This window comes from Aythya ferina (assembly GCF_964211825.1).
Source record: "Aythya ferina genome assembly, chromosome: 3".
Lineage (NCBI taxonomy): Eukaryota > Metazoa > Chordata > Aves > Anseriformes > Anatidae > Aythya > Aythya ferina.
In genome coordinates, this window is record NC_140298.1 from 89,013,241 (window position 1) to 89,039,541 (window position 26,301).

At 35.8% G+C, this 26,301-nt stretch overlaps 1 protein-coding gene across 10 annotated transcripts in view; it reads right to left on the reverse strand.

Annotated features, from left to right (window-relative positions):
* The window catches only part of COL19A1 (collagen type XIX alpha 1 chain), a 208,668-nt gene that overhangs the window by 70,457 nt on the left and 111,910 nt on the right, over positions 1–26,301 (reverse strand). For all 10 annotated transcript variants that reach the window (XM_084515289.1, XM_084515298.1, XM_084515297.1 and 7 more), the window contains 3 exons: positions 24,908–24,961; positions 23,873–23,908; positions 10,972–11,025 (listed from right to left, as the gene is read on the reverse strand). In XM_084515289.1, the coding sequence (XP_084371415.1) occupies positions 10,972–11,025; positions 23,873–23,908; positions 24,908–24,961 (144 nt within the window). The remainder of the gene's footprint in view (positions 1–10,971; positions 11,026–23,872; positions 23,909–24,907; positions 24,962–26,301) is intronic.

Genomic DNA, 26,301 nt, shown 5'->3' on the forward strand with positions numbered 1-26,301 from the left:
ACCGCTGCAGTCCCAATACACAATGGCAGAACTCTGAATGTATATTGTAACTCCCTGCCCTCTCGTGTTACATCCATCTATTCATGTATCCCTAATTATAGAAGAGTAAGACCACTAATCCTAGTGCCTAAAATAGACTGCAGATTATTTTAGGATAAAATCGAGTGGAGTTATGTAGGAACACTGACATGATTTGCAAAATGGAATTGATAATTTAAAGACCCCACACTCGAGAATGAAGGCAAAAGTTCTTAAAACAAGCCTGTGGGAATTTTCATGGGAAACAGCTAATTAGCAGTCCCCGAAACACATCATCACATTTCAAAACAGGAACTAGTTCTAGAGAAAGTAGGAAGCTGGATTTAAAGCCGTAACTACTGCAGTTATTGGACAAGATTAATGAGGCTTATGTAACTCGTTTGCCAGGCTAAACTGAGATCCCCTTGCGTAAGCCTTAAAAACAGCCTGAAACTGGGACAGATACACCCAGAGCAGGAAGAAGGAGGAAAGCGAGGTCACCCATCTCAGTGTCCAGTGCATGGACACCTTGGCGGCCCCTTGGGCACCTAAATGTAGCCATACAAGCAGGCTCCAAGTAGTTATGAGATTGCTTTTCCATGTGCCCAAAGCTCCCTCAAAGCAGCCCAACAACCAGGCAGGCTGAATTAGCCCTGAGTCTGAGTTACCTGGGAATACATAAATGAGGTTTTCCTTTGCTTCATTCCTCAAAGCTGATTGATACACCTAACCTTTACAGATGTCCAGAAAACCAGAAAAATTGAACTTGCTTGTTCTCTTCAACTGGAGAGAGAAGAAACTGTCACAACGCAAAAGCACGCAGCCACCGCACGGCTGTGGGTCAGGGGACTCTTATCCACAATCATGATGTGAAAATGATAAGTCTACAACAAATCCACAGCCCAAATACAGTCATTGTTTTCCATTGAGTATTTAACCAACATTTTGGTAATATTTAAAGATGTCTTTGATATTTAACCACCTAATGGCACACAAGTGTTGCTAATAGGGGTTTTGTCAGTAACTGTGGTAGTGCCACAACTGCAAAACTTTTTATGTTAATCCCTAGAAATCTTATATTTTGGATATTCTGTTTCCTACATGAAAAATCCACCTTGTAGTCAATGAAACCTTGTCTACTTTGGTAATATAGTATTAGGACTTGGATGTACAATTTATTCACTCCTATTAGCCCTGGCCTTGAGGATATATGATGGTAGCTGATATATAACAAATTAAAACCTATATTAAATGTTAAACCTGAATAAACTCTCAGGAAATAAGGCCAGAAATTAAGCAATGTGCAGGAAACAAATGAAAATCTACACCTCGTATGTCATTAAAGCCTTTCACAGAAGCATAGCCCACAACACACAAGATCCTAATCCCCTGTTTTGTAAGGGAATTCACTTGGGAACTCCTTGATAATGCAGAAGTATTCCTTCGCTCAACTTTGGCTTTCTAATTTTAGGCATGATTTCCAATAAAGCCTACTTACTTTTCTTTTGTATTTATAAAATGCTAAAAGAGATCACCTTGCCAGACTATATATCACTCTTCAAATGTATTTAATAAACATCAAAAAAGCCCTTAAACAGGCATAGCAATGCCAGGAATAAAACACTACAACCTAAATTCTTCAATGCTTCTATTACTAACAAATCTCTGCACAGTCAATCATATTTTTTCAAGTGTATCCACAGGAGTGCATTTTTAATTCAAAATCACTTCTGAAGATATTTTTCAACTACATTTCAATTTTTTTATAATGAACATCTTATTTTTTAAGTACAAGAAACAATCTCCTCTCAATTTGCTATGTCTTTTGCTAAGAGACATAAAAAAGTGATAAAGTATTTGGAAATTGGTTTGAAAATTCTAAATGAGATCTTGAAATAATTTCTGGTTTGTGATTAAAAGTTGTATTTTATGGAAAATACAACTATGGAAACGATGGACTTTTATGGCAAATACAGAAATTAAAAAAAAAAAAAGTATTTTCTAAGTGATGACCATTGTGTTCTAAACTTTTTTTTTTTTTTATTCCAGTTTTATAGACCAAAGTGGGAAAAACATGCAGTTTTTAACATGTACCCTACCTTAGTAGCTCTTTACTTTCCTTTAAATTTAGAACCATTCTGTTTGAAAAAACAAATTATTTCCCTCTTCTACATTAACCATTTTTAGACTGTTCAACACCCAAGCAAAGGAATGTACAGCACTTCAGCTTAAAGAGAAAATCAGACTGGAGCTTTACATACTTAAAAACAACTTACATCAAAGTCAGGAAGGAATGACAAGATTAAAAGAGATTCCAAAACTCCAGAGCTATAGCTGTGAAAAATATTGTTTGTGCTGTGCCAGGAGCCTAACCTACTATGCAGTAATTATCATTGCTCTGTAAAGCTTGTTTTACAATTGGTTGAGTACAACATTTACTCACTGAACTAGAAAACAAATTATGTCAAAGAAATGCTTAAGTTCTATAAACCAGATAAATGCAACCTGAATTTAAATTCATTTTGATATTTGTATGTCACTTTAAGTAATCTAGTTAAGAAAATATAACAATTCCCCACCCAATTATTTAGGAAGATCTTCCTTAGTGTCATAATAATTTTGCTCATACTTGATTAGAAAAATTTGTAATCTCAGACAGTAAATTGATTATTTAATAGGTAGATATTGAGATTTCACAAGATCCTTCCAAACACACCATTTTAATGAGATCAATTCTGAAACACATATTACAGCTCTCATTTTTTCGAGGGATTTAGTTTATCAATGAGATAATGCTAAAACAACCTACTCCTAAATGAAGTATTTGCTGTTATAAACACACAAATTGGAAATAAGGAAGTAGGTTCAAAAATATTTACTTCAAGACACCTGCAACTTCCTAAGGAACAGAGTCAATAATATGGCTGTGGTATCATGGAAAGATTTGTACTTGTTTGAACTAAATTCATCATTGGAATCAGGGAAACCACCATAGTGGAGAATTGGTATGTTTAAGTATATACACAGAACATTTCCAAAAGTCTTGTTAATCCATAAAAATGAAGTTGCTGGCAGCTATGCTGAGAGTAAGCTAGAGACAGTTGAATAAAAATCACAGAATTGTTTGAGTTGGAAGGAATCTCTTGAGATATCTAGTCCTATCCCTTTGCTCAAGCAGGGCCACCTACAGCAAGATGTCCACAATAGTGTCCCCTTGAGTTCTGAGTATATCCAAGGATGGAGACGAGAGAAAAGTATTTATTGTTTTCAGACAGATTTTCCTGTCTTTTAATTTGTGTCCACTGCTTCTTGTTCTGTCTGTGGGCACTACTGAAAGAAGTCTAGCCTCCCTTTTCTTCACTGCCTCATTATCAGCTATTTATACAAATTCAGGTATTTATAATATACATTGGTAAGGTCCCCATGAACCTTCTCTTCTCCAGGCTGAAGAGTCCCAACTCTCTCACCTCTCCTTATGTGAGAGATGCTCCAGTCTCTTTAATCCTCCATGTGGCCTTGGGCTAGACAATCTCCAGTAAGCCCTTATCTTTCTTGATGTAGCTTTACCAGTGCTGAGGGGAATAACATCTCCCTTGATGTGCTAGTCATCTTCTAATGCAATCCAGGATACTACTGGACTTTTTTGCCATGTAGGTGCATTGCTGGTTCATGGTCTGCTTGTCCAGCAGGACCCCAAGGCCCTTCTCAGCACAGCTGCTTTCCAGACTGCCTGCCTCCAATGTGTACTGATGCCAGGGTTTATTCCCCTCCAGATGCAGGTCTTGTTGAAATTAATGCAATTCCTCTTAGTACAGTTCTCTGCCAACTTGCTAAGGGTACAGTCTACCCCATTGTCCAGGTCATTAATGAAAACATTGGACATGATTGGCTCCAGTACTGAGCCCATTAGTGACTTGTCTTTGACAAGACTTTGTTTCACTGATCACAACCCTCTTCACCCACTTATTCAGCCTGTTTTCAATTAACCTCAATGTCCTCCTTATCTAACCTGTCCTTTATCACCTATAATGATACTATAGAAGAGGGCATCAAAAGCTTTACTTGCTATCAACAACATTCATTGTTCTCTTCCCATCCATCAAGCTAATCTCCTCACTGTAGAAAGCAATAAGGTAATAAGCAATAAGCACAATTTCCCCTTCATAAATCCATGCAGGTAACTCCCAATCACCTTCTTATCCTTCATGAGTTTGGAAATGGTTTCCAGGAGAATTTCTTTTCCATCACATCATGCAAGCTGATCAGCCTGTAGTTCTCTGGACCTTTTTCCTTCTTGGAGTGATATTTGCTCTCTTTCAGTCTTCAGGAACCTCTCCCAGTTGACAGATAAGACAATGAAGAGTCACCTTGTGATGACATTAGCCAGGCCTGTCAGCACAAGTGAGTGCAACCTATCAGGCCCTATGAATTTACTTACATCCAGTTTATTTAAGTGTTCCCTCAGTGGAGGAGTACCAGTCTGGGGAAGTCTTCCTCACTCTAGACACTCCCTCTGGTCTCAGGGGCCTGGGATTTCTGAAGGCTGGTTTCACTGGTAAAGACTGAGGCAAAGCAGGCATTGGGTACCTGAATTTTCTTTGTCCTTTGTCACCAATTCCCCTTCTCTGTTAAGAGAAAGGTCTCAGAGCAGATCCAGTCAATCTCCTCACTCTCTCTGGTGCTGTGCATTTTGCTGACAACATCCCACAACTCTTCCACTTGATCTTGAGCAACTTGGACTTGAATTCCTCAACAACTGCACACCTTCTGCAGCAGGCCCCAGCTTCAGCAGGAGGCCCCTGCCACTGCCTCCAGCCCAAGACTTGCAGAGCTTCATCCTTCTTATGAAGCTGCCTGGGTCCAAGAGTCTGAGAGCTACTGCAGTGGTACCTGGGTCCTGTGACTATCATATTTAAGAACGTGTATGCTGGACAGGGGAAGTTTGCTGGCCACTTGCCAGAAGTTCCCAGATACCAACAAAATCACACAGGAGTTCAGGAAGATACCAAAAAGAAGAAGAGCACAGAAACTACTTCACGAACTGCTGTGCAGGCTAGGTATGTTCTGGGCCTGGCTCTTACATGTGAGAAGGAGAAGTTTTCTAGATTTTCTAGATTTCAAGGTATGCTATAATTTATTTAAAACTTTATAATATATTTGTTTAACAAAGTTGCATTGATGTTTTGTATTAAGATTTTTTTTTGGAATTCACTAAAACATAAATAAAATTAAATCACTTTCAGATTATTATTATTATTATTATTATTATTAAATGCATCAATTTCAGGGAAAATTTCTGCTACAAAGATATCCAACTAAAGTTAAACATTAATTTCCAAAACTTCTATAATTATATTTTGCAAATATACATTTCATTATACTTAACATAGTGAAGGCAGACTATGAATGACTCCACACCTAGTATGTATTTATAAATGTGGAAACTTTAAGTACAGTAATACAACAAAATTATTTGAAGACCAAAGAAAACTCTTTACATGGGGAGCTGAAGGACCTTAGTTTTCTCAAAAATAAATGGAATGGTGACTTCATGACAGAGAAAAAATACTTCAAATGTCTCTTCAACGTAAGGCAGACATGACAAAAAAGTAGGTTTTGGAAGGTCAACCTACATGCTCAAGTGTAAAGAAAAAAGCACATTTTGAAATGTGGGATTGACAGGAAACACTGCAGCAATCAAGGAAACTTGTGAAGCCTCTGCTCTTCATGTCTTTCAGATGGAAACCATATTTGTGTTAGAGACAGACTTACCTGAAGTGCAGGATTATTCAGGAATACTGAGAGACACTGAAAAATTATTTGTCTAATAAAGGAATGAGAGGGAGGGAACTGTCCCTACTGGTCCACTTCTCCCAGTTACCAGAACTAAAACCAAATGCCCCTAGCAAGGCCTCACATCTAACATGAACCACTTATAATTAAACAAAGTCACTAGTGGTAGAGCAAGAAGAAACACTAGTCTTTTTGTAAGAACAGCAGAAGTTTGAAATGAATGCCTCTCAATTTAGAAAAATCAAATTTAAAGAAAACATTAAAATTAAATATTCTTCTCAATTCAGAATAGGACAGGATCTTCTATATTATTCAACTGTTATTCTGATTCATAATCACACATAATGGAAATTATGGAATACTGCTTTTAAAGAGAAACTTGTATTTACAGTACTAAGAACTTGGAGGTAACTTAAAGTAATGACTAAGATGAGAATTAGTAAATAAATACAACTTAATACATGCAAGAAAAATGTGCAAGTATTTTTGACAGTAAATTCTAGAAAGCATGAAAACTCCAGAAAGTACACAACAGACAGTTGTAACAATACATTACTTATTTTGAGAAAAGAAAAAAAAAAAAAAAGAAAACTTTTGCAACTGATCAAATTTGAAAGGAGAGAACCCTGAGTGTTAAAGAGGGATGTATACATACATTTGGGGAATTCAATGAATGAGAATGAGCTTGAGTTTTCAGAATAAGACATTAAAAATGAAATATTTCAATATTTCTCTCAAAGAAGCAGGAACTTAACCTTTTTGTTCTTTGGTTTGCTGTCTAGTCTATGATCAAACCAGGTACTTTCTCAGGTAAGTGTATTAGCTAGGCTTAAATTACATATTTAATATAAATATATTAATAAATAAAAATAAACTTTAATATATACTTATTGAAGTATAAATACAGCTATGCACTACATTTTATTGCAAAGATTAATATTCTAACATCTACAAAATTAGTAATGTTAATATCTTCCCTTTTTACTTTGCAGTTTGGTTTCTAGAGCAACACCATCTAGAAATAAATACCAATGTTTGTATTGCTAGTGACAAAGAAACCCACACTTTAAGCTGATAACTTTTTGCTTGTATCTGAAAACATCTATCTTAAAGTGTAATATTTTTTCTTTTCTATTGATGTTTAGATAGCATCAATTCACTATTTTTTGTTTCCTGAAAATTAATGATAGCAATTCTAGTGAAGATGGCCAATATGATAAAGATAAGAATGATTTATTTTGGAAAAGATTACTTGCCAGGAACTTTTACAATGTACCAATGAAAATGCTTTATATGAAAGTATGAGACCTTGCTTGAGCAACTTTCCCAAGGGAAAAAAAAAAAAAAAAAGAAAAGTAAATTGGGATAAATGTTTCTGCCATCAGTGGAAATAAAGGAGGAAATGCAGGTGGAAATGCATTCTGCACCTCTCATTTAATTTGGCATTGTTTCTTTCTATTATGCTCACTACCTTGCTATTATGGTGTTCCATGATTTTTATTTTTTATTTCCTGGATGGAAGAGCATTAAATATACTTTAAACATATACATACTCTATCACATAATTCAGCTCACAGTTGAAGTAAGAAGCAAGATCCATATATATGAGCTGTTAACTGGGAGAGGGAAAGGAAATTTGAGAAATCTTGGAAAGAAAGTGAAACATGAAGGACCATGATTCTACTGGCTTCAGTGACCAAAGGGAAAAGTAATGAAAAGGTAAATGAGAGGCACAAAGAGAAGGTTAAAAAGGAGATGAGAGTAAAAAGGTCCCAGTAAGTGGGAACTGATGAATTTATTTTCATGAACATAACTAATATACTAAACTACTGATGTGTTTGTTTTATACTCTTCTATCATCAAGTTCCATTGCTGAGTTATTTGCATACCATCATTTACAAGCCTAAGAATCTGCTAAGAACTGCTCATTGACTTGGGAGAAAGATCATATCCCAATGAGATCATGTAACAGAAATACAACAGATGACTGGGCCAGAGAAAATGAAATATATATTATTCTAATAACCAAATATTGACTCAATACAATGTAACTGTGCCTACAATGCATTAATTGGACAAGTGTTTACTGCCTTATTTGAAATAATGTATTGATTTCCTCTTGCTCTTGAAATAAATAACCTACAGCCCTCATCTGATTCAGTGATGTAAATTTGTGATTTTAAGCAAATTCCACACATGTCAATATATGTCAATAAGCATTTAAAGGTTGGCACAACTTTGAACTAAACCCTGCAATTTATATTTATTATAGCTATTCATAAATATGCATGTGTATATTTAAAGATATAATTTCTAAAATAATTACTTTAAAAAAAAACCTATGTAATAGTAAATATAGATTATTACTGATTATAGATTATAAATTATTATTCAATACAGATTATTACCATGAGACGAAAGAAATGCTACTACCCAGACTTACTCCTTTTAATATGGCATATGGGTACATTTGCCCTAGGTCCCCTCTGTTGTCAAAATAAGGCGACTGGTGTCCACTCTGGGGAGCGTCCCATGACTCATATTTGTTAGTAGTTCTAATAATAAGCTCTGTGATCTTGGATGAAAAAACAAAATCCCACTTAAAAACACTCTCAAAATAAAATGCATGGCTCCGGCCAGTTCAAACAGGAGAGAAACCCACTGGCATGGCTTTTATTCTTCTCCGTCTAACACATTTTGTATTGTCACTTATCTAAAGCACTAGCTGTCATGAGTCTTTTACACATTTTTTTTTGATTTTTTGACATAACATCATTAACAATGTTAATTTTCCTCTGCTCCTTAGATCTTGTTTTTAGCATGTTCAGAGGTCTCTAACTTACACACTTAACAATTCTCAATTTGCTATTAACATCAGACTAATTTTCCAAAGAGCTGAACACTAAAAAATGCTGCTGAAGTGTGAATTAAAATTTTGAAATATGATGCATACAGTGTAAATGGAAAGAGTAAAATTGTCAGATTCTCAATGTTTGGCACCCAAAATTAAACAGATTTTTTCAAAAGTTTGGGGTACTTTTTTTTTTTTTCCCCTTATACATTACAGTTCAAGTCTGAAAATTGGGCACGGGCAAAGTAGCACCTTTACATCTGAGCAATATGTTGAAGAAAAATCATCAGTTGGTTATATGCTCTATATATAGCTTTAATGCTTCAAAGACAGCCCATGACAAAACCAGTAACTTCATATAATGTGAAAGATTTGGAAGATCTGCTGGAAGTAGAGCAAAGGAACATGACATCTATAATTAAATAAAAAGGAATATTTAATAGCCATTAGATATGTGCTGTCCTGTTTGTCATTAAACAGAGCAGAGATCTTGTTACAAACAGTATGTTATTGTGTAATTAAATGTATTGGAAATGCAAATGCACATGGGGGTTGAATTAAGACTGCGAGCTATGTTATTAAAGCTTGGGTGGGGTTGGCCAGCAGAATGAGTATTATGAACATCTCACTGGCAGAAAGATAAAGACAGATGCTGTGAGTATGAAGTCTGCTGTTCCCATTGTCTGGCCCAGGGCAACTGTGTGCATGGCTGAGATTATAAAACAATCAGCACTCCTGTTTTTAAATATATTGGAGTGAGACAGCAGTTCAGTTTTTATGTGTGGATAGGAAATGGCCATGATAAATTTATCAATCCCCTAATTTTCACTGCAAAATAAAAGGGACATCTCCAAATGAATTTCTCAAAAATTATAGATAATACAATGCATTAATTCTGAATCTTTGCCTTACAAATTAAGAAATTGAAAGAGTGATGCTTCTAAAATAGTCATATTTATAATTATCCCTAAAGGAGAACTAAGAAACTGTGAAAGTCTGCAGACTGAATGCTTCACATAAAAACATACAAACGTGTGTTATAACTGAGTATCTGGAGCTTTTCAGTATCCCGGGTATCTAATTACATAACAGTAAGAGTCATAGTAATTATAAAATCCTTAATAACAAGTCCATAATCCCATGTTTATATTTACCACATAACTTCTGATTCTCCCTTACTACACTGTCTTTACACTGTCTTTTATTTATTTATTTACTTTTTCTGAAAGGATTCTCTAGCCTTACTTTGAAATTTAAATAAACTCAGTTTTCAAATTTTCCTGTTTAACTTAAATGAAATTCAGTAATAGTTTTGTAACATAAAGAAAACAGCAATAAAAGACATTGAGTAATGACATGTAGGCCTCAAAGCTTTTGTTCAAGAACTGGTCCTATGTTACACCAGGGAAGTAGTCACTACTAAAACTATTAAACTGGCCTTTAATAATTGATTGTGTGACTAAGGTCAATAATATTAAATCCTTCCACTTTAGATAACTTAACTGAGATATTCAACATTATGATACCTAAAGTACGCAAGAATTATTGAGAGATCCAGTTTTAAAACCATGAACTGGGTGCCATTTCATTCATAAAAATATAGAAATGTTTGAGTATGAATATCCTCCCAAGGAGAAAAATAGGTTATAAACTTTCAAGTTATTTCTTGAGATACCATGTTCATAAATATTCATTCTCTGCTCCACTTAAGTACCAAAGACAGGAGGTCAGGGAAAGTGAAAACATAATATACACATGGAAATCAGCCAATTACTTCATTATAATAAAATTTTCAATAACCAAATGTTTATTTCATGCCTTGGGCATAATCTCCACTGTTGTTGTTTTTTTCTTATTGTATCTCACTTCTTTGTATACATATGCTAGGCTCTGACACTTGCATAATGGCATCTACAAAAAAACTTGGGTCATTAGCTCTGGATTCTAATAACATTGTAGATAATGATCTTACATTCATATATCCTAGATGTAGTAAGGTATGGTCTATTTCTGCAAGAAAACTAAATCTCCTGAGCAATTTTAGTATTCTTTCATTTAAAATTAAAACAGAAGCATATTGCACAAAAGACAATATCTACATCTGTGCAGCCAGTCATTAAAACATTTTAGATGGTTTAAATTGTTAAATCTCCTTCAACTGAAGAGAAACCTCAAATGTCAAAGCTCATTTTATTGTCAGCATGCTTCATACTCAGCTGCTACCTTTCAATTTTTTATTAGTGCTTAGAAAGAAGTCACACATCAAGGTCAGTGAGCACACACACCAGTTGTTCACAAAGTTTACTCACCCTTTGACCTTCTTTGCCAGGTGGACCCTGGGGACCCTCCAGCCCTGGCAAACCCTGAAAATGCAAACAATAAACAAATATAACATTCAATATTATTTTAATCCTGTATTACTCTGTACAAGTGAGACTAAGCCTAAGAGCCAGGTGTCAAGACAAACATTTATTTCTACTAACAAAAGCAGATTAGTTGCAATTACATCTTCAAGGGAACAGTTGTATTCAGGTGTGAGGAAGAAAATGCAAACTGTAATTATTAATCCTATTCCTTTATACAGATGCTGAATCATTTAGAATCAGAGAGGTGAATATCAGCATTACTTAAGCAATTATAAATATATTTAGCTACAGTTTTGTGTGAAAATCTATTTATTTAAGTTAAGATGCCATAAGAAAACAAGCAATTTATGTTAAGTGAATGACAACTTTACAACTCAAATTCAAACATAGGCCCTAGATGTGGAGGGGAAAGGAAGGGAGGGGAGAGATAAGGCAGAGAGATAATATAGCAGGTAGACTTATGCTTTCTGTATTGTAAGAATCAGCTCTCTGCAGTTTTCTCTGTGTACCTGGGCTGAGCTTTTCAAAACTTCAGAGTCACTTCTGTCTTCCCCTCTCCTGCACCTAACCAGGTGCAGGAGTTTGGGGTATTTTGAATATATCTGAGCCTTCCTTCTGACTCAGTGCAAGACTGACTGTGCAGACACAGAATTATAGACTGTTTCTGAGGCATGGGGGTATAAATTTTATATCTGATTAATGTACAATATAATCATAAAGCCTTCAGATAACAGCTTTGTGCTTAGAACACTGCTCCCCCTTAATTTATGAGTCACCTTGGAACAATTTTTTTTTTCAAAATGACTTCAAGGAAGCTATCCAATTTCCATTATAGCAACAAGAAATACGAAATGAGTTTCAATGTAATCAGCAAAGAGCACTGAGCAGATCTACTTCCTATAATTTTTTTTTAAATGAATGCAATATTGCATATTCTTACAGGGTATCAAAAAATCAAGAATTTATGTTTAGTTTACTTAACAGTTTGAAGTACTAAAATATTACATTCTTAACCATTTAAATTATGCGGACTTGGTTATTACTTCAATATACTTCAAATTGAAATGCTTCAACCTGAGTTATATGCTTGGCCAAATTCCTTATTTAGAATCAATAATGCAGATTAACTGCACCAATAAGGGTAAACTGAACCCTTGTGAGAATTGCTTTTTTAAAACATGTCCAGATTTCCAGAAAAAAAAAAAAAAAAAAAAAAAGTTAATTTATGATTTCTAATTCCCAAGATAGACTGGTGAAAGTGAGCATATAGAAGTTGCTAGCTCATATCTCTTCAATGGATATCTTCAATTTATTAGAATGAAGGCTGACTTCAGTTGTAAATTAAAGCAGACAGCTCAAGGGTTCTTCTTTTCCTATCATTTCTCTACTCAGCCTCTGAATACCTCAGACATTTTTTTTCACCACTACATATTTCTTCTTTCCCTTCAGCACATAATACAAACAAGAAAAGCTTTAGAATCTTTTACAAAATTTATGTATGCTGTTTCCATTTTTTTCCAAAAGTTTATGGAACTGGAATATGCATGACAACGTTGTGTCAAATAAATCCCAGTGAGTTAATTACAGTGCTATTACATAGCATATACTTGCACAAACACATAGAGCAATAGGTGAATATGAACTCTGTAAGCCTTTTGTACTTTCTCAAGGTAGTTTAAAAATTTGCTGAGAATCCTTTCTGTTCAACTATTAGGAATATTTTACTTTGCAGAGAATTCTAGGAATCCAGGAAGAGGTGAAGCTTTGTTTTGTTAATATTTCATTTTTAGTGACAATTTTATGTATGGGAATGAAATGAAAGCCTGTAGTGTCTGTTTTATGAAAGAGGAAATACTGCGCCTCACATGTCTGTACAATAAGAGTCCAAGGTCAGGGAATTATACAACAATATAACCACACAATAATGATAATTAACAGCCAACATTTTTGCTCAAGACCTACTTTTATTCTTTTTCTTCTCTCTACAGTATTATTGTCAAGAAAAAGGAACCAGATAAGAAGGTTTATCTTCAAGGAAAGGGAGGAGAGCTGCTTACAATTAGTAACTACGCAGGGAGGACTATGTACAAGGAGCCATATCCTGACATTGAATCAGAGGTAAAAGTTCACACTAACTTCAGTGGGATCTTCAGTTGAAAAAGTGACAGGACAATATGGGCTGCATTAAATAACATGGTTGCAAAGCTGCAATAACTTAGCAATGGTAATGACTTAGCAATGCTATCATTATTCAGCATTCACTGGATGAGATCCTGGAAAAATAACCGAAGAAGAAACCTGCAGAAGGAATGAAAATAAAACTTCTCAACGGTGAAATCTCTCTAAAGGGATGAATAAAACATCCCCTTTTAAATTCCTATAAAACCTGGCAATGAAGTTAACAGTTCAGGCACAGAAAAGAAGAATGTAATTTGTAAGAAGGCATACCAAGGTTTCTACTTTGGTCTTTTTCCTGTTTAACTTCTGGACATCTCCCAGAGATCTCTGGAGATCAACGATCATGTTCTTCACTCCAAAAACAGTAAAGTAAACAACAACCAAAGCAATCAAAATTTTTGATTCATTATTGTGTCAGTTTCCAACCTGAGTCTTGCATCAGCAACAGGATGAGTATGGCAAAAAGCAAAAAGAGATGCAGGAATAGCACAAGGCATAAAGTGGGACATGAGAATGGCACAATTCCAGTGGTGCCTGGCTGACAGGAAAACATAATGCATACTTACAAATGGCCTAACATGAATGGATTTTCCTGATTCTTTTAGACCACCTTTGAAGTTGGAAGGTAGTGCCCCTCCAAATAATTGTGGAGAAGCAAATTCAAATAATTTGCAGTCTTTAATGCCTGCACCTTTCATGGACCAGGTTAAGGCCTTTGGAATTATCTGCCTGAAGTAGCTTGAGGAACATGAAGTGGAAGTATCTCAAAACATTAACATATGCCTTGGGGAAAAGAAATTAGTAAACTGGAGGTGCTCAGGTGCACCTGAAACCTGATTCTGGCAGCCAAAAGGGCCAATCATATCCTGGGGTGCATCAGGCACAGCAGTGCTAGCTTGTCAAGGAAAGTGTCTTGCTCTACTTTGTGCTGGTGCAGCCTCACCTTGAGTGTGCAGTTTTGGGTGCCACAATATAAGAAGGACATAAAACTATTAGAGAACATCCAAAGGAGGGCTATGTAGGTGGTGAAGGGTTTAGAGGGGAAGGTGTGTGAGGAACTGCTGAGGTCTCTTGTTTTTTTCAGCCCAGAGCAGAGCAGGCTGAGGGGAGGCCTCATGGTGGCCTGCAGCCTCTCGAGGGGAGCGGAGGGGCAGGTGCTGAGCTCTGCTCTCTGGGGACAGCGACAGGACCCAAGGGAACAGCATGGAGCTGGGACAGGGGAGGGTCAGGCTGGGTGTTAGGGAAAGGTTCTGCGCCCAGAAGGTGGTCGGGCACTGGGACAGGCTCCCCAGGGAACTTGTCATGGCACTGACACTTGTCATGGCACTGAGCACTTGGACAAAGCTCTCAGAGATAGTGTTTGATTTCTGGGTGGTCCTGTGTGGACCCAGGAGTAGAACTCAATGATCCTTGTAAGTCCCTTCCAAATCAGGATATTTCTGTGTTCTATGAACACAGAAAATCTACTACAATGAGTGAGAATAGCTATGAAAGATAAAACATGATACACTGGCAGACACAAGAGGGTCATACAACATCTTGAAAAAGAAATTAAGAGTGGGAACTGGCAAATTCCTTTATAAAGAGGTAAACTAATGGTAACTGTTGGCAAGGGAAAAGATGCTGGTTGTTATGCTAGATAAAGAAAAAGCAAGCTTATAGTTGTTTAAAGAAAACAATCATTGAAACAGATTAAGATTTAGTCAAGGGAAGAGAAAAAAAAACAACATATTTAAAAAATGTTACCGTAGAAAAACTGAGCTTTTAGAAGAACTTGCATCTCATCAAAGGTGTTAATTCCTACAAATATTTTTTAATACATAATATTTCCAGACAGATAAAAACAATTGAGAATTATTAAACTTTAGATGGTAGAGATAGCAACTCACAATTCAGACAGTTAAGCTATTTTAAGTTTCATAAGGTATCAGTTTAAAGTGTTGGCACGTAACTGCCAGAAGCTGCTTATTACAGGACCAGAATGCTGCTATGTGACTGTGCAGGTACAAAAACATGTTAAAATGCTTGTTACATCAAGACAAATATCTACAGAGACATGGTTGAGACTTGGTTTGTGAATTTACTAGCTCAGAATAACTGCCTAACCTAAGAACACATTGTGAACAAAAGCAAAATGTTTACTGTGACCTCTTGGTGAATTAAAAACCAACACAAAATAGAACAGCTGAAGTGGAAGACTGAAATTATTTAAAGTTGTTATTTGTATTACTTCCTCTGAAAGCTTATGTCTGATACTAAAAGCATGTTTAAAACAACATTTTACAAGTCAGTGTATTTTTAGTCTTCTGAAAGTTGCTTCAAAATGTAGCTGATTGTTTTTGAAGCAGGCCAGACAGACGCCTTATGCACTCTTAAGTTGCACTGCTGAAATAGATTCTGAGCATAGAAGACTTTCCTTCTCTACACAAATTAGAGATGGTATATAGATGCTAACAATAAGAAGAAAGGTATAATTAAAGCATGCGCACACAAGAAAAAATTATACTTTACAGACTGTTTTCTGTATTCTATACATAAACTATTCTCATCCAATTTTGTGCCTTTAAAATTACAGCATATAAGTGACCTCATTTTTTTACTGTATAAATGTTGCTAGACAGGGAGAAAGTGCATGAGACAAGTCAAGCAAAGACACAGATAAAAGCTTGATTAGGTATGTAGAAACAACACGTGGTAACGTAAAAACAGGTCATTTTTTGCCATTTGAACATGTGCTTTTATAATCATAAAACTTGCTACTTTAAAAACACTCGGCTATAATATACATTATTTGGCTACAGTTGGTATAGTTCCACTGAAAAAAAATCACAGTAGAATTTTTATTTTTTACAAGCAAATCGGTAGGCAATTCCCACTGCAGAGACTTGACCTAGTTCTTCAAGACACAGTTCTCACTAGGATAAAGAAAAACCATCACACTGATGGATTTAGGTTTATGATGATCCCTCTGAGAAGTCCACAAATAGAGTAGTATAAAATCGCGCAAATCAATAGTACAGTAAAAAGTGACTTGATTCCTGAAGTAACAGAACATGTGATCATGGTAACCTGCTCCAGCCTGAAAGAACCAAATGGCATTCCCCACCTGTCCAAATACCGCTCTTCTGATGGACGGTACTGCTGCTGCTGTACTTAGGCAAAAATGCCCCAGCTATGCAGAAAAAAACAGACAAGATGCATCCAGATACCGTTCAATTAAGTCTTAAAGTCTTCCAATCTGGATGTGTTACCAGATCATAGATCTACTCTGCAGGTCATGATTTTCACTGTGACCCTTTAACATGTTTTGAGAGTATTTTTCTCTTTGGCTCGTTTCTACTGCATGTTGTGGGGAAACCAGTGCCTTCCTCCCTTGTAAGAATGGGCTATTGCCATCAGCAACATTTGTATATATCATCAACATTTCCAAATGTAACCTTCCTTCACATCCTTACTAAATTAAGTTAGGTTGGCAAGCTGAAATATTTTAACCCCGTTTTTGGCCTGTTACTGCTACTGCAATAATCATACTGCAATAATCATACTGCTATCGGACTGCTTACTTCTGTGGAAGAGGAGACAGCATTTAGCAGTAAAAATTTCAGGCTGTAAGAAAACATGATCAGAATTTTTTATTTTTATTTATGATAATTTATTACTGATGCAAACAAAGTATATTCTCACTGATCTCATTTCTGTAATTCTCTCTGGTAACTTCACCTGAAATTTATTTTGCTCCAGAGACAATTTCAAAGGAAAATTGGAAGACTAATTTCACAGAAGTTCACACTTTATGAACCTAGTACTTTTAATAGACCTGGGTCTATCTGCTAAGAAAAGAAAGTATCATTTAAATTCCTGAGGAGTAATTTGAAAAGATTCTTTACACTGATGTCTGCTGTGAATAGGAAAGCATATGGGACTATTCTCTAATCATTCCTCTAATGAAGGACATATAAATTCTATTCATGCCAATTTAGGAGACTGTGAATTTTTGAAAAACATAAATCTTCTGTGAGGCCAAGACATGAATTTTCACTTGTGATTTCAGTATCAGTATTACTGCACACAGAAGACAGATTGAAATTGCTAAAACATCTTGTTTCACCAAGTAGGGTAATCTTAATAGGATCTGCTTCCATACTTAAAAAGCATTTCACAAAAAATGAATATTTGTAAGTTATACTGTGAGAATTAAAGATCATTATATCTAATGTAAAAGAACTAAACTGGTATTTTTATGAAATTAATACACACCCAGTAAAGAGCTCAAGCAGTTGAAATTCAGATTTTTCATAGAGGGCTATATATGAAAATTATAATTATTAAATTAAATATTATTATAATTAAATAATTAGAATGAAAATATTATTTTCTGTTATAATTAAATAATTAGAATGCAAATATGATTTTCTGTCTATACTTTCTTTAGTTACCTTGTATTGCTCTCCTTTAGTTCCTGTCATTATGTGAAAAGAATGAGAGGATAACTTTAGTTGAGACACTTACTAATGATAGGTGTGGGTGGGAGTGTATGTCCCGGCTTAAGTAACACAAGTTATCTCCAGGACATGTTTTATTTTTCAGTGTGAGACACAAATTGCTTGCAGGAGTCGAAGTAAGTAAAATTTTGTACATGATTTTTCAGGAAGAACCATCTGAAATGCTGCTGATGATTATAACAGAAAAAATGTGGGGATGCAATATGTTACCTCTTCAGAGGTCCATATAAAGGCCAAAAAATTATACTATAATTGAATATGTGAAGGTATTTCCTAGCAAGTACTGGAGAGCATGAATTACAATTTGAGCTCTACACAAATAGTTACAGAAGCTATGAGAGGAAAGCTGAGTAACCCCTTGCTGATGTTTGTTTATTGAGGGAATGGCCAAAAGTGACTGCAGAACTTGCCTGGGCCTGGACCTGCAGCTTCCCCCTGCAGACGGCTCACGCTGCACTTGTGCCCCAGCTTCCTTTGGCCCGATTTAACCAGCCCTGGGAGCCAACATTCCAACTATCTGTTTAGTAAGCAAGTCTTGGGTACTGCTGTCTGTGGCCGACTTAAGCCTTGGCTTCTGCGTAAACACTTGGTGCCATCTGGATGACTATTTTATAACTCCTGAAAGGGATAGGTTCACAGGAACGTACAGACGGACACTCATTTTCCTCAGGAACTAAAAGCAGCGTATCGAGTGTCAAGGGGAATAGTTATCATATATTTTACAAGAGATTGCTGCGCTACCTTCCCTCACCTGTCACTCTTCTGACACGACATGCACAGGCTTAAGCTGTGGATACTAGAGAGAGAGGGAGCTGCTTAGCCAGCTGTGTCACTTCAGAAAACAGTCGCTAGCTTCTCAAACCAAACATCACTTTTTGACAAAACTGCCCAGCAGAACAGTATAATCTCTGCCTCTTATTCTTTGAAGGCTCCTCAATTATGACACAATTTATCAGGGAACTTACACTTTTAAAAACTAATCATGTTACTGCATAAAGAAAGTATAATTAGGGAGAAAAATTCAGAATATATTCCCAACTTGCGCTATAAGAAATTTGAAAAATACTGAAGAAAAGAGATCTAGTACATATACAGCATTTCAGAAAGTTAAAATACCAGAGAAATTAAAGACTGCAGAAGTATAGGATGAGAATCAATCATGACTTGGGACTACTCCTATAAAACTGCTACCAGAACTGAGGAGACAAATATGTGTATCTCAACTCGTAATATTAATTGACTCCATGGAAACATAAAAACTTTAAAGCCGCATTAAATATACTTAAATATGCACATATGTGTCAAATTTAGTGCCACTAAAATTTATTTGTATGAATAATGCATGAATCAAATACTTAAAACTTCCTGTAATTACTAATTTCAGTAGGATTCTACATAAAGCCTTTTTTTTTTTTTTTTAATCTATTTCTTTTTGCAGCTGAGCGTACTTTGCACTACAATGACATTTCTTTTTTTTTTTTTTCCCCCTCTAACTAATCATGCAAGAATGATGATATTGTATTAACAGGACTTTCCATATTTGCCTTAAAAAACCATACTGAAACACATGGGCTGTGATTCTAATCCCAACTCTATTAACTACAGAAACAGCCAGGCATATACTTAATTTCTTTCTGAACTCCCTGTTATTACTGTAAGACATTTTGTTAAGTGTGCATGCTTTAGCATTTTGGTAGAGATTTACCGTTAAATGACATTAAACAAGATAACTCATCTCTAAGTGCTTTGTTCAAAGCAATGCACTTTCTGATCTATGAAATTTCAATTTCAAACTGATTAAAATAAAAAAAAAATGGTTCTCAAAAAGCCACAGCATCATTTCCCCTCTCACAGTTTAGCATATGCTCATTTGCCTGATAGGTTGTTACAGTTGTTGGGTATTTATGAATTCTGCCATCCATACTATGTTGGAGTATCCCTCATTCATTAGAGGCTACAAAGGCTATATCTATCTATTAAAACACCATCAGATTTTTCCTCTAAAGACAAATAACTTCATTCCATCCTGTATATTTTCATGCTGGTGGGCAGAGATCTCACTGTGTTTCAGAGCAGTACATGATTTAGTACTCCTCAGGAATTCCTGAGCCCCTTGAGACAATGAATCACTCACACCCTTTAGACTTTCACAGTTCCTACTACTTATGGCTACTTGTTTCTGCAGATTACCTACAAACAACTGGGCATGGATTAAAAATGACTAAGCAGTCTGGGAATCACTGCAGTGAAGCAGCCTTAGCCTTTTTGTCAGGTTCATGCTCCCTGTAATGGGGACAGGACTGTGGTACAGGCCTGCATGTGAGGAGAATGCTCTGGCCCTTCACAGCCCTGCAGATACTCTAGTTCATCCTGAGACTGGCATGAATGGCAGAGCTTCTCTAGCTTATTCCACCACTGGGTAATTTCTGTGGAAATGATTATGAATGAAGGAGCTATACAGGGCAGCAGAACTCTGTAACACTGTAATTTCCTACATGTATCAACATGGCCTTTGTGCTGAGGTGGAAGGTAGATGACCCAGGCCCAGCCTCCTAGCTTGACCAAACCAAGTCTTTTTGAATATCTCCTCCCTCCATATCCAAATGCATTCTGGACTTAGCTCTAACAATGTTAGCACATCATTATTATCACCTCTCTTCCTTCCCTGTCCCACAACATAATAATTCATTTTGCGTTTTGATAAAAAATAAATAAATCATTTTAACATTAGGAAAAACTAAAAATGATGATAATGATATAGAGTATAAATTTACAATATTATGCTTGAGTCTGAAACAAGTGGAACATTTTAAAACTCGGATTTAACAAGACTCATAACTGAAACACTGATGTCACATTTTGGCTGTAACAACATAAATGGTCCTGACAGAGTAAGTTTTTGTTCAGTGACACGTGAACCTTGATATTATCTGACCTATTACTTATTCACAGCAAGACAAGACATCTCCCTTTCCTGATTATATATTGTAAAAGTCATGACCACACAGAAGTCACACAAATAAAAAAACAACTCTGAAGAATGGATTTTCCCCTAGCCACCACAATTCATGTCATTCATCATCTTTAAGTTCTTGCCAACAGAAACCCATGACTATTTACAATGGCAGAGAGAGAAAGACTTCCTGCTGGGCCATATATTCCCACAGTGTTGTAATCTGTCTTCAAACTGCTCAACTTATTCACACACGGTTTTGTCTCTTCTATCAGTTGACAGCTACAAAAAATATTTCAGTACTTCAGTTACTAACAACCCTCTAAAGATTTGTGCCTGCTTTTCTTAAAATTTAAATGTTTCCTTTGTATGAAATTAAAACGTTCCCTAAGTATGACGACAACCATCAGTGGCTGTACCAATGCACTGCCATCTTGCTATGCCTGAATTGACTGACCTGAAACATTGCACAGCATTTTGTAATGAAAGAAATGTAATCCTTTGACAGCCCATTTTATGAAAAGGGATCACTTAATGTAGAGAAAGACTGAGTTCAGTCAATTTGAAAGCAGCTTGTGATTTTCAATAACACACTACTTACCTCTGAATATGACTCTTAAGAAAGCTAAGTGCACACAATTTTAACTGAAGACAACAGAACCGTATGAATTTAGAAGTAGTTCATAACACTGACTCTTGGGGTAGAGCTATTCATATGCTGTAGAACTATAGCCTCGGAATTCAGGAGTTTTCATTTCTGCCACTCTTTTACATCATTATCAATTGTTGTCACCCACACGGATTGTCCTCACTGAGAGGCCCATTCTCATTTCAGTTTGTGAAAAGAATCACTTGGATCAGACAAAATGTATTACTTTTATAAAGCTTATAAAGCTTTATAAACCTTGGAAAGTTCTAGGGAGCATTTATCTTTAGTCTTTGTACACGCCTGGGGCACAGATCGTTGCAAGCAAATTAAAAACATCATCTACTGTCTGTAGCACTATCTAGCCAGAATACAACTAATACACAGGTCATGGAATCTTCAAAATTTTATCTTCTGCTGCACCCATATATATCAGATCTTTGCACAGAAACTGTCTTAGATCCATATTCAAGAAATCTTTTCTTGATACTTGAAAGACAACTAATCATTATGTCTAATCTCACTCTTTTTTTGTGGGTAAGTTACAAGAAAGGGAATAAATCAGTTAGTAACAGAATTTTCAAAACTTCTGGAGTCTGATATACAGACTTTTTCTATAAAGAAAGAAAGGATGGTACTTGTCTGCTTTTTTTATCCCCCCTCTGAAAACTGTAGAAACAATAAAAGAAACTAAGTGGCTGGATTAATGTTCTGTGTAAGAATCTAGTAAGTGATATTCCATCATGATAATGTGACACTACTTTTTTTCTTTTCAGTCTGTGCTTGTTATTTATGTCTGGTCATTTGTAAGATACAAAGATTATATAGATGTCAAAATCACAACATGTAAACAACTAAATTTGAAAGTATTTGAAATGACAAACTCCAAACATTTTTTTTTTTTGATAAAGAATGCTTCATACTGCTGCATATATTATCCTCAACTGTTATCACCTGTCTCCTTTGAATCATCAAAATTCAAATAGTGTACAATTAAGACACTACTAAAATTATTTTAATTATCAGTAGCAGCATTGTTATGTAATGCAAGAAACCAGAAGTGCATAATATGTTTCATGAAAGAATGAATTCTATTTCCCAGAGTTATATGGAGCCCATGTTAATTTCCAATTTATAACCTATAAATTCTCAGTTTTGTGGTTGCAGTAAACTTCTCCCTTTAGTGCTGCAATTGCTTTGTGTGGTTAAGAAGGTAGTTACTGAATGTTCATAACTTTAAAAACACACTTTGAATCTTACAGGGATGCTATTAGAGGATGAAAAATTCACATTTTTCATGAACTGATGGAAGCAATTAATAAAGCATTTAATAGCATGACTAGTTATACTAATTATAGAAGCTAAAAATGCATGATCAAAGATTTTGGAATATACTTTGCACCTACAAGTAAAAATTGTAATCCCGATTCAAAATACTTTGTTCTGTACACAATAAAAAATGGAGACTTCACCCCCTCCTCTAGAACAGCATTTGGATATGTAAATTTCTGTTATCACTTTATCACCACAAAATCCATGTCAAATGGGGAAAACAGTGTTTTAGTGACAACTAATTAAAGGGTCATACATGTAGTTTGTCTTCAAAAGGGAACAGACTATGATATTATATCAGAATTAAATAGCATATAATAACATAAACCATGTACATGAAGCAGTCACTAACTGTAGGAGGTTGGGAAGAATATGAACACACAGTGAGTCAACAGGAGCAGCTTTCCAGAGGGCTTTTCAGACTGAGGGTGTTACCATGTAGGGGTATCAGACACTTTACAGGATGCAGTGGAAATGCATTTTGGTATTGCACAAGAATTATTATGGGATGTTTAGTGGAAGAACCAAATCTAGGGAATGTCTGGGTGCCAGTCACTAGGCAAAGACTAAGATGAGGGGCAAATACTGGGCAGGCTGAGTGTACGCCCAGCTACTGGAGGGATGGACGCATGCTGCATACAGATTTCCCATTACCAGACCTTCATTTTGATCAACCAGAGAGTAACAGGACAAGGCTGCTGGTGCTGGTGCTGTTTGTGGAAGTGCTGAGTGTCCACCTGTGCTGACCTCCATGGCCATACACATGAATACTCACCTCTATCCGTCTCTCATCCTTAACTTTTTGACAATAAGGTCCTGTACCTCAAATTTGAACATTTTGATGCCACATATATAATACTGTGTCATATATGTGACACTGTAGTCAAAGTTCATAATAACACAACCAGATAATAGAATAATTACAATATCTTAAAAAGTACTAATTATTCTTGCAAGCTTTTACTGAAGAATGCTGTTCACTAATACTATCAAGTGAATTTACTCTTGCTAGTACTTAGTGGGAAACAAGAAGCTTTAAATATGCTTATTTTCTTTACATTTATAAATTTCCATTTTCCCTCCTTCACAATTCATACTGAAAATGTAGTTGCATTCTAAAGGAGAGGGGCCTGGCTCTTAAATTTAATAATGGAAGTATTTACTTTGTAAATTAGCTACAAACTGCAGCATTTCTGAGAGATTTCCTTTTTTCTTTTTTTTATGTGTACTTACACTTAAGGCCATTGGTCCTGGTGGTCCCACATCTCCCTGGTTAAAATAGGACAGTAAACAAATGAACAATCTCTTTAGTTATATATTTTAAACCTTTAGGCATTTTAGAGGATATGCACCATAGCTTAAGTAAATTCATTATAGTCATCACACATTCTCTGGTTACGAAAATATAGTAGTAAAGATATATATATATATATTTCAGCAATTCCATAGATACAGACAATTCTGCATAGGTTAAATGAAAAAAACAAACAAAAAAAAAACTAATCACAAAATCATCTAGGTTGGAAGAGACCTCCAAGATCACCTAGTCCAACCTCTGACCTAACACTAATCAGTCCTCCACTAAACCATATCACTAAGCTCTACATCTAAACATCTTTTAAAGACCTCCAGGGATGTTGACTCCACCACTTCCCTGGGCAGCCCATTCCAATGCCTAACAACCCTTTCAATAAACAAGTTTTTCCTAATATCCAAACTAAATGAGACAACAAAGCCAAAAATAACACCAGATAGACCTCTGCATAAGTGATTCAAAGTTTACAAAAAGCAATCCTGCAAACAGATTTGCACATGTTAAATTACAAGCCTCCACTTGTATGCATATTGTGGCCACTGAAGTCAGTGTGACTGCTCCTATACGTAAAGACATCTGACTGTAAAATGTTCACAGAATTAGCTTTTTGAGGTCTGAATCTCACTGCAAGACCTTCAGGTGCAATCAATGGGAGCAAATCAGAGCACCAAGAGAGCAATTCAGGATATGTAATTTATGTTCCTGCTCTGAATTGCTTTCAAAAGAAGATTCGCCTCCTTCTGTAGTGATAAAGAGTGCTTGCCTTCCTTATTTACAGTTAGTCTGTACTTACATTCTTCAATCCTTATGCTAGACAAACAGCAGCAGTGTGTGTTTATCACACATAGTGAAGGCAGTGTATTAAATATTGAAGAAATATCACGCACGTTCACATATCATATACATACAACTTTACAAGTTGTTTTTTTTTGTTGTTGTTGTTTAAAAAGTACCTTTTCTCCTTTGGGACCAGCCAAACCAGGACTACCAGGGTCACCTTTGAGTCCCTGGGCAAAAAAGAAGAATGCATATTTGTTATCATCCTTGGAAACTGTTGGACAAAATCCTCTATTGCTGTAAATTGGTATATACTAACCAAATAAACCTTAAAATATTGATATAACAAAAATAAAAAATTATTTATTTTCATTATTTTGTGAACAGAGACACATCTACCAAAGACCACGTGTCTTCAACAGAGAATTAAACATACAAAGCTAAACTCTTCTACCTTGACTGTGCCCCTTTATGGCAAGTAACATGTAGGAATGCAAAATTCTTTTGAGGTCTCAGTAGGTACATATCTTGTGCATTTAACAAAGATAAATAAAATGCCAGTCCCGCAGCACATTCTCTTAAACTATGCTAAAATTGGGAATGGTAGAGGTGGACAGAGCATTGTGGTTTCTGTGTTTCAGTTAGCAATGTTGAGCTGGTGAACTGCAGCAGGGTTCACCTCAGAGCAACTCCCATATCCTCAAATACTCTAATTTTCACCAGTGTTTGAGAAGGGAATTACAGAAATCATCAAGTCCTTTGTACCTCTCCCCAGTTCTGCCTTCAGCTGGAGAATCCAAAAACATTACCTGCTCTTATACATTGCAAATGCAGTAATTTCACAACATGGTTATTCCACTAACATGCCGCCAGAAACAACCCAGAAAGAAAAACTCTTATCCCTCCTAATCTCTGCTGTCTTCTCCTTGCTGCAAAACACATGGAAAAAGCAAGAGGTTTTGAAATATTCAAGCCGCTCTGCAATATGGAATAACCTTGCTTCTGATGTTGGAACAACCTAACAGGAACTACTTTTTGTTTAAGCCAAGAGCTCTGTCTTGTGCTTTCCCTCTGATCAATGTTTTAGAGACATGCCACAGGAGAACACTGATGATGCGAGTCAGAGAAAGCTCTATGAGTTCAAAGATTTTATTTAGAAACCAAATATCAATAACGTGGGCAATATAGGACCGAATCACAATTAGATAGTTCAGAAGTAGGCCAACATCATTATTATTGTGGAGGTTAAGCAGGTCAAGGATAGAAATGATTCATCTACATCTGAATAAGGGTTTACTAACTTAAGTTCTTCCCAGCCCCCTTTTTGCCCTTACAAACTCTGTTCCTCGCTTTGCAGTAATTGGAAAGATAGAGACAACTGGCATGAAAATGATAAGCAACATCTGTGCCTTGGTGGGTACAGAAACATTAAATCAGTGAGTGTTCTAAATACTGCATATTTGTGCAACTCCACTTCCTGCTAAAATTACATTAATTCACCATCTGGAAGGAACATCATTTAGAACTATATGAGCATTTAAGTACCCACTTTGGATTAAATTTGTGGTTG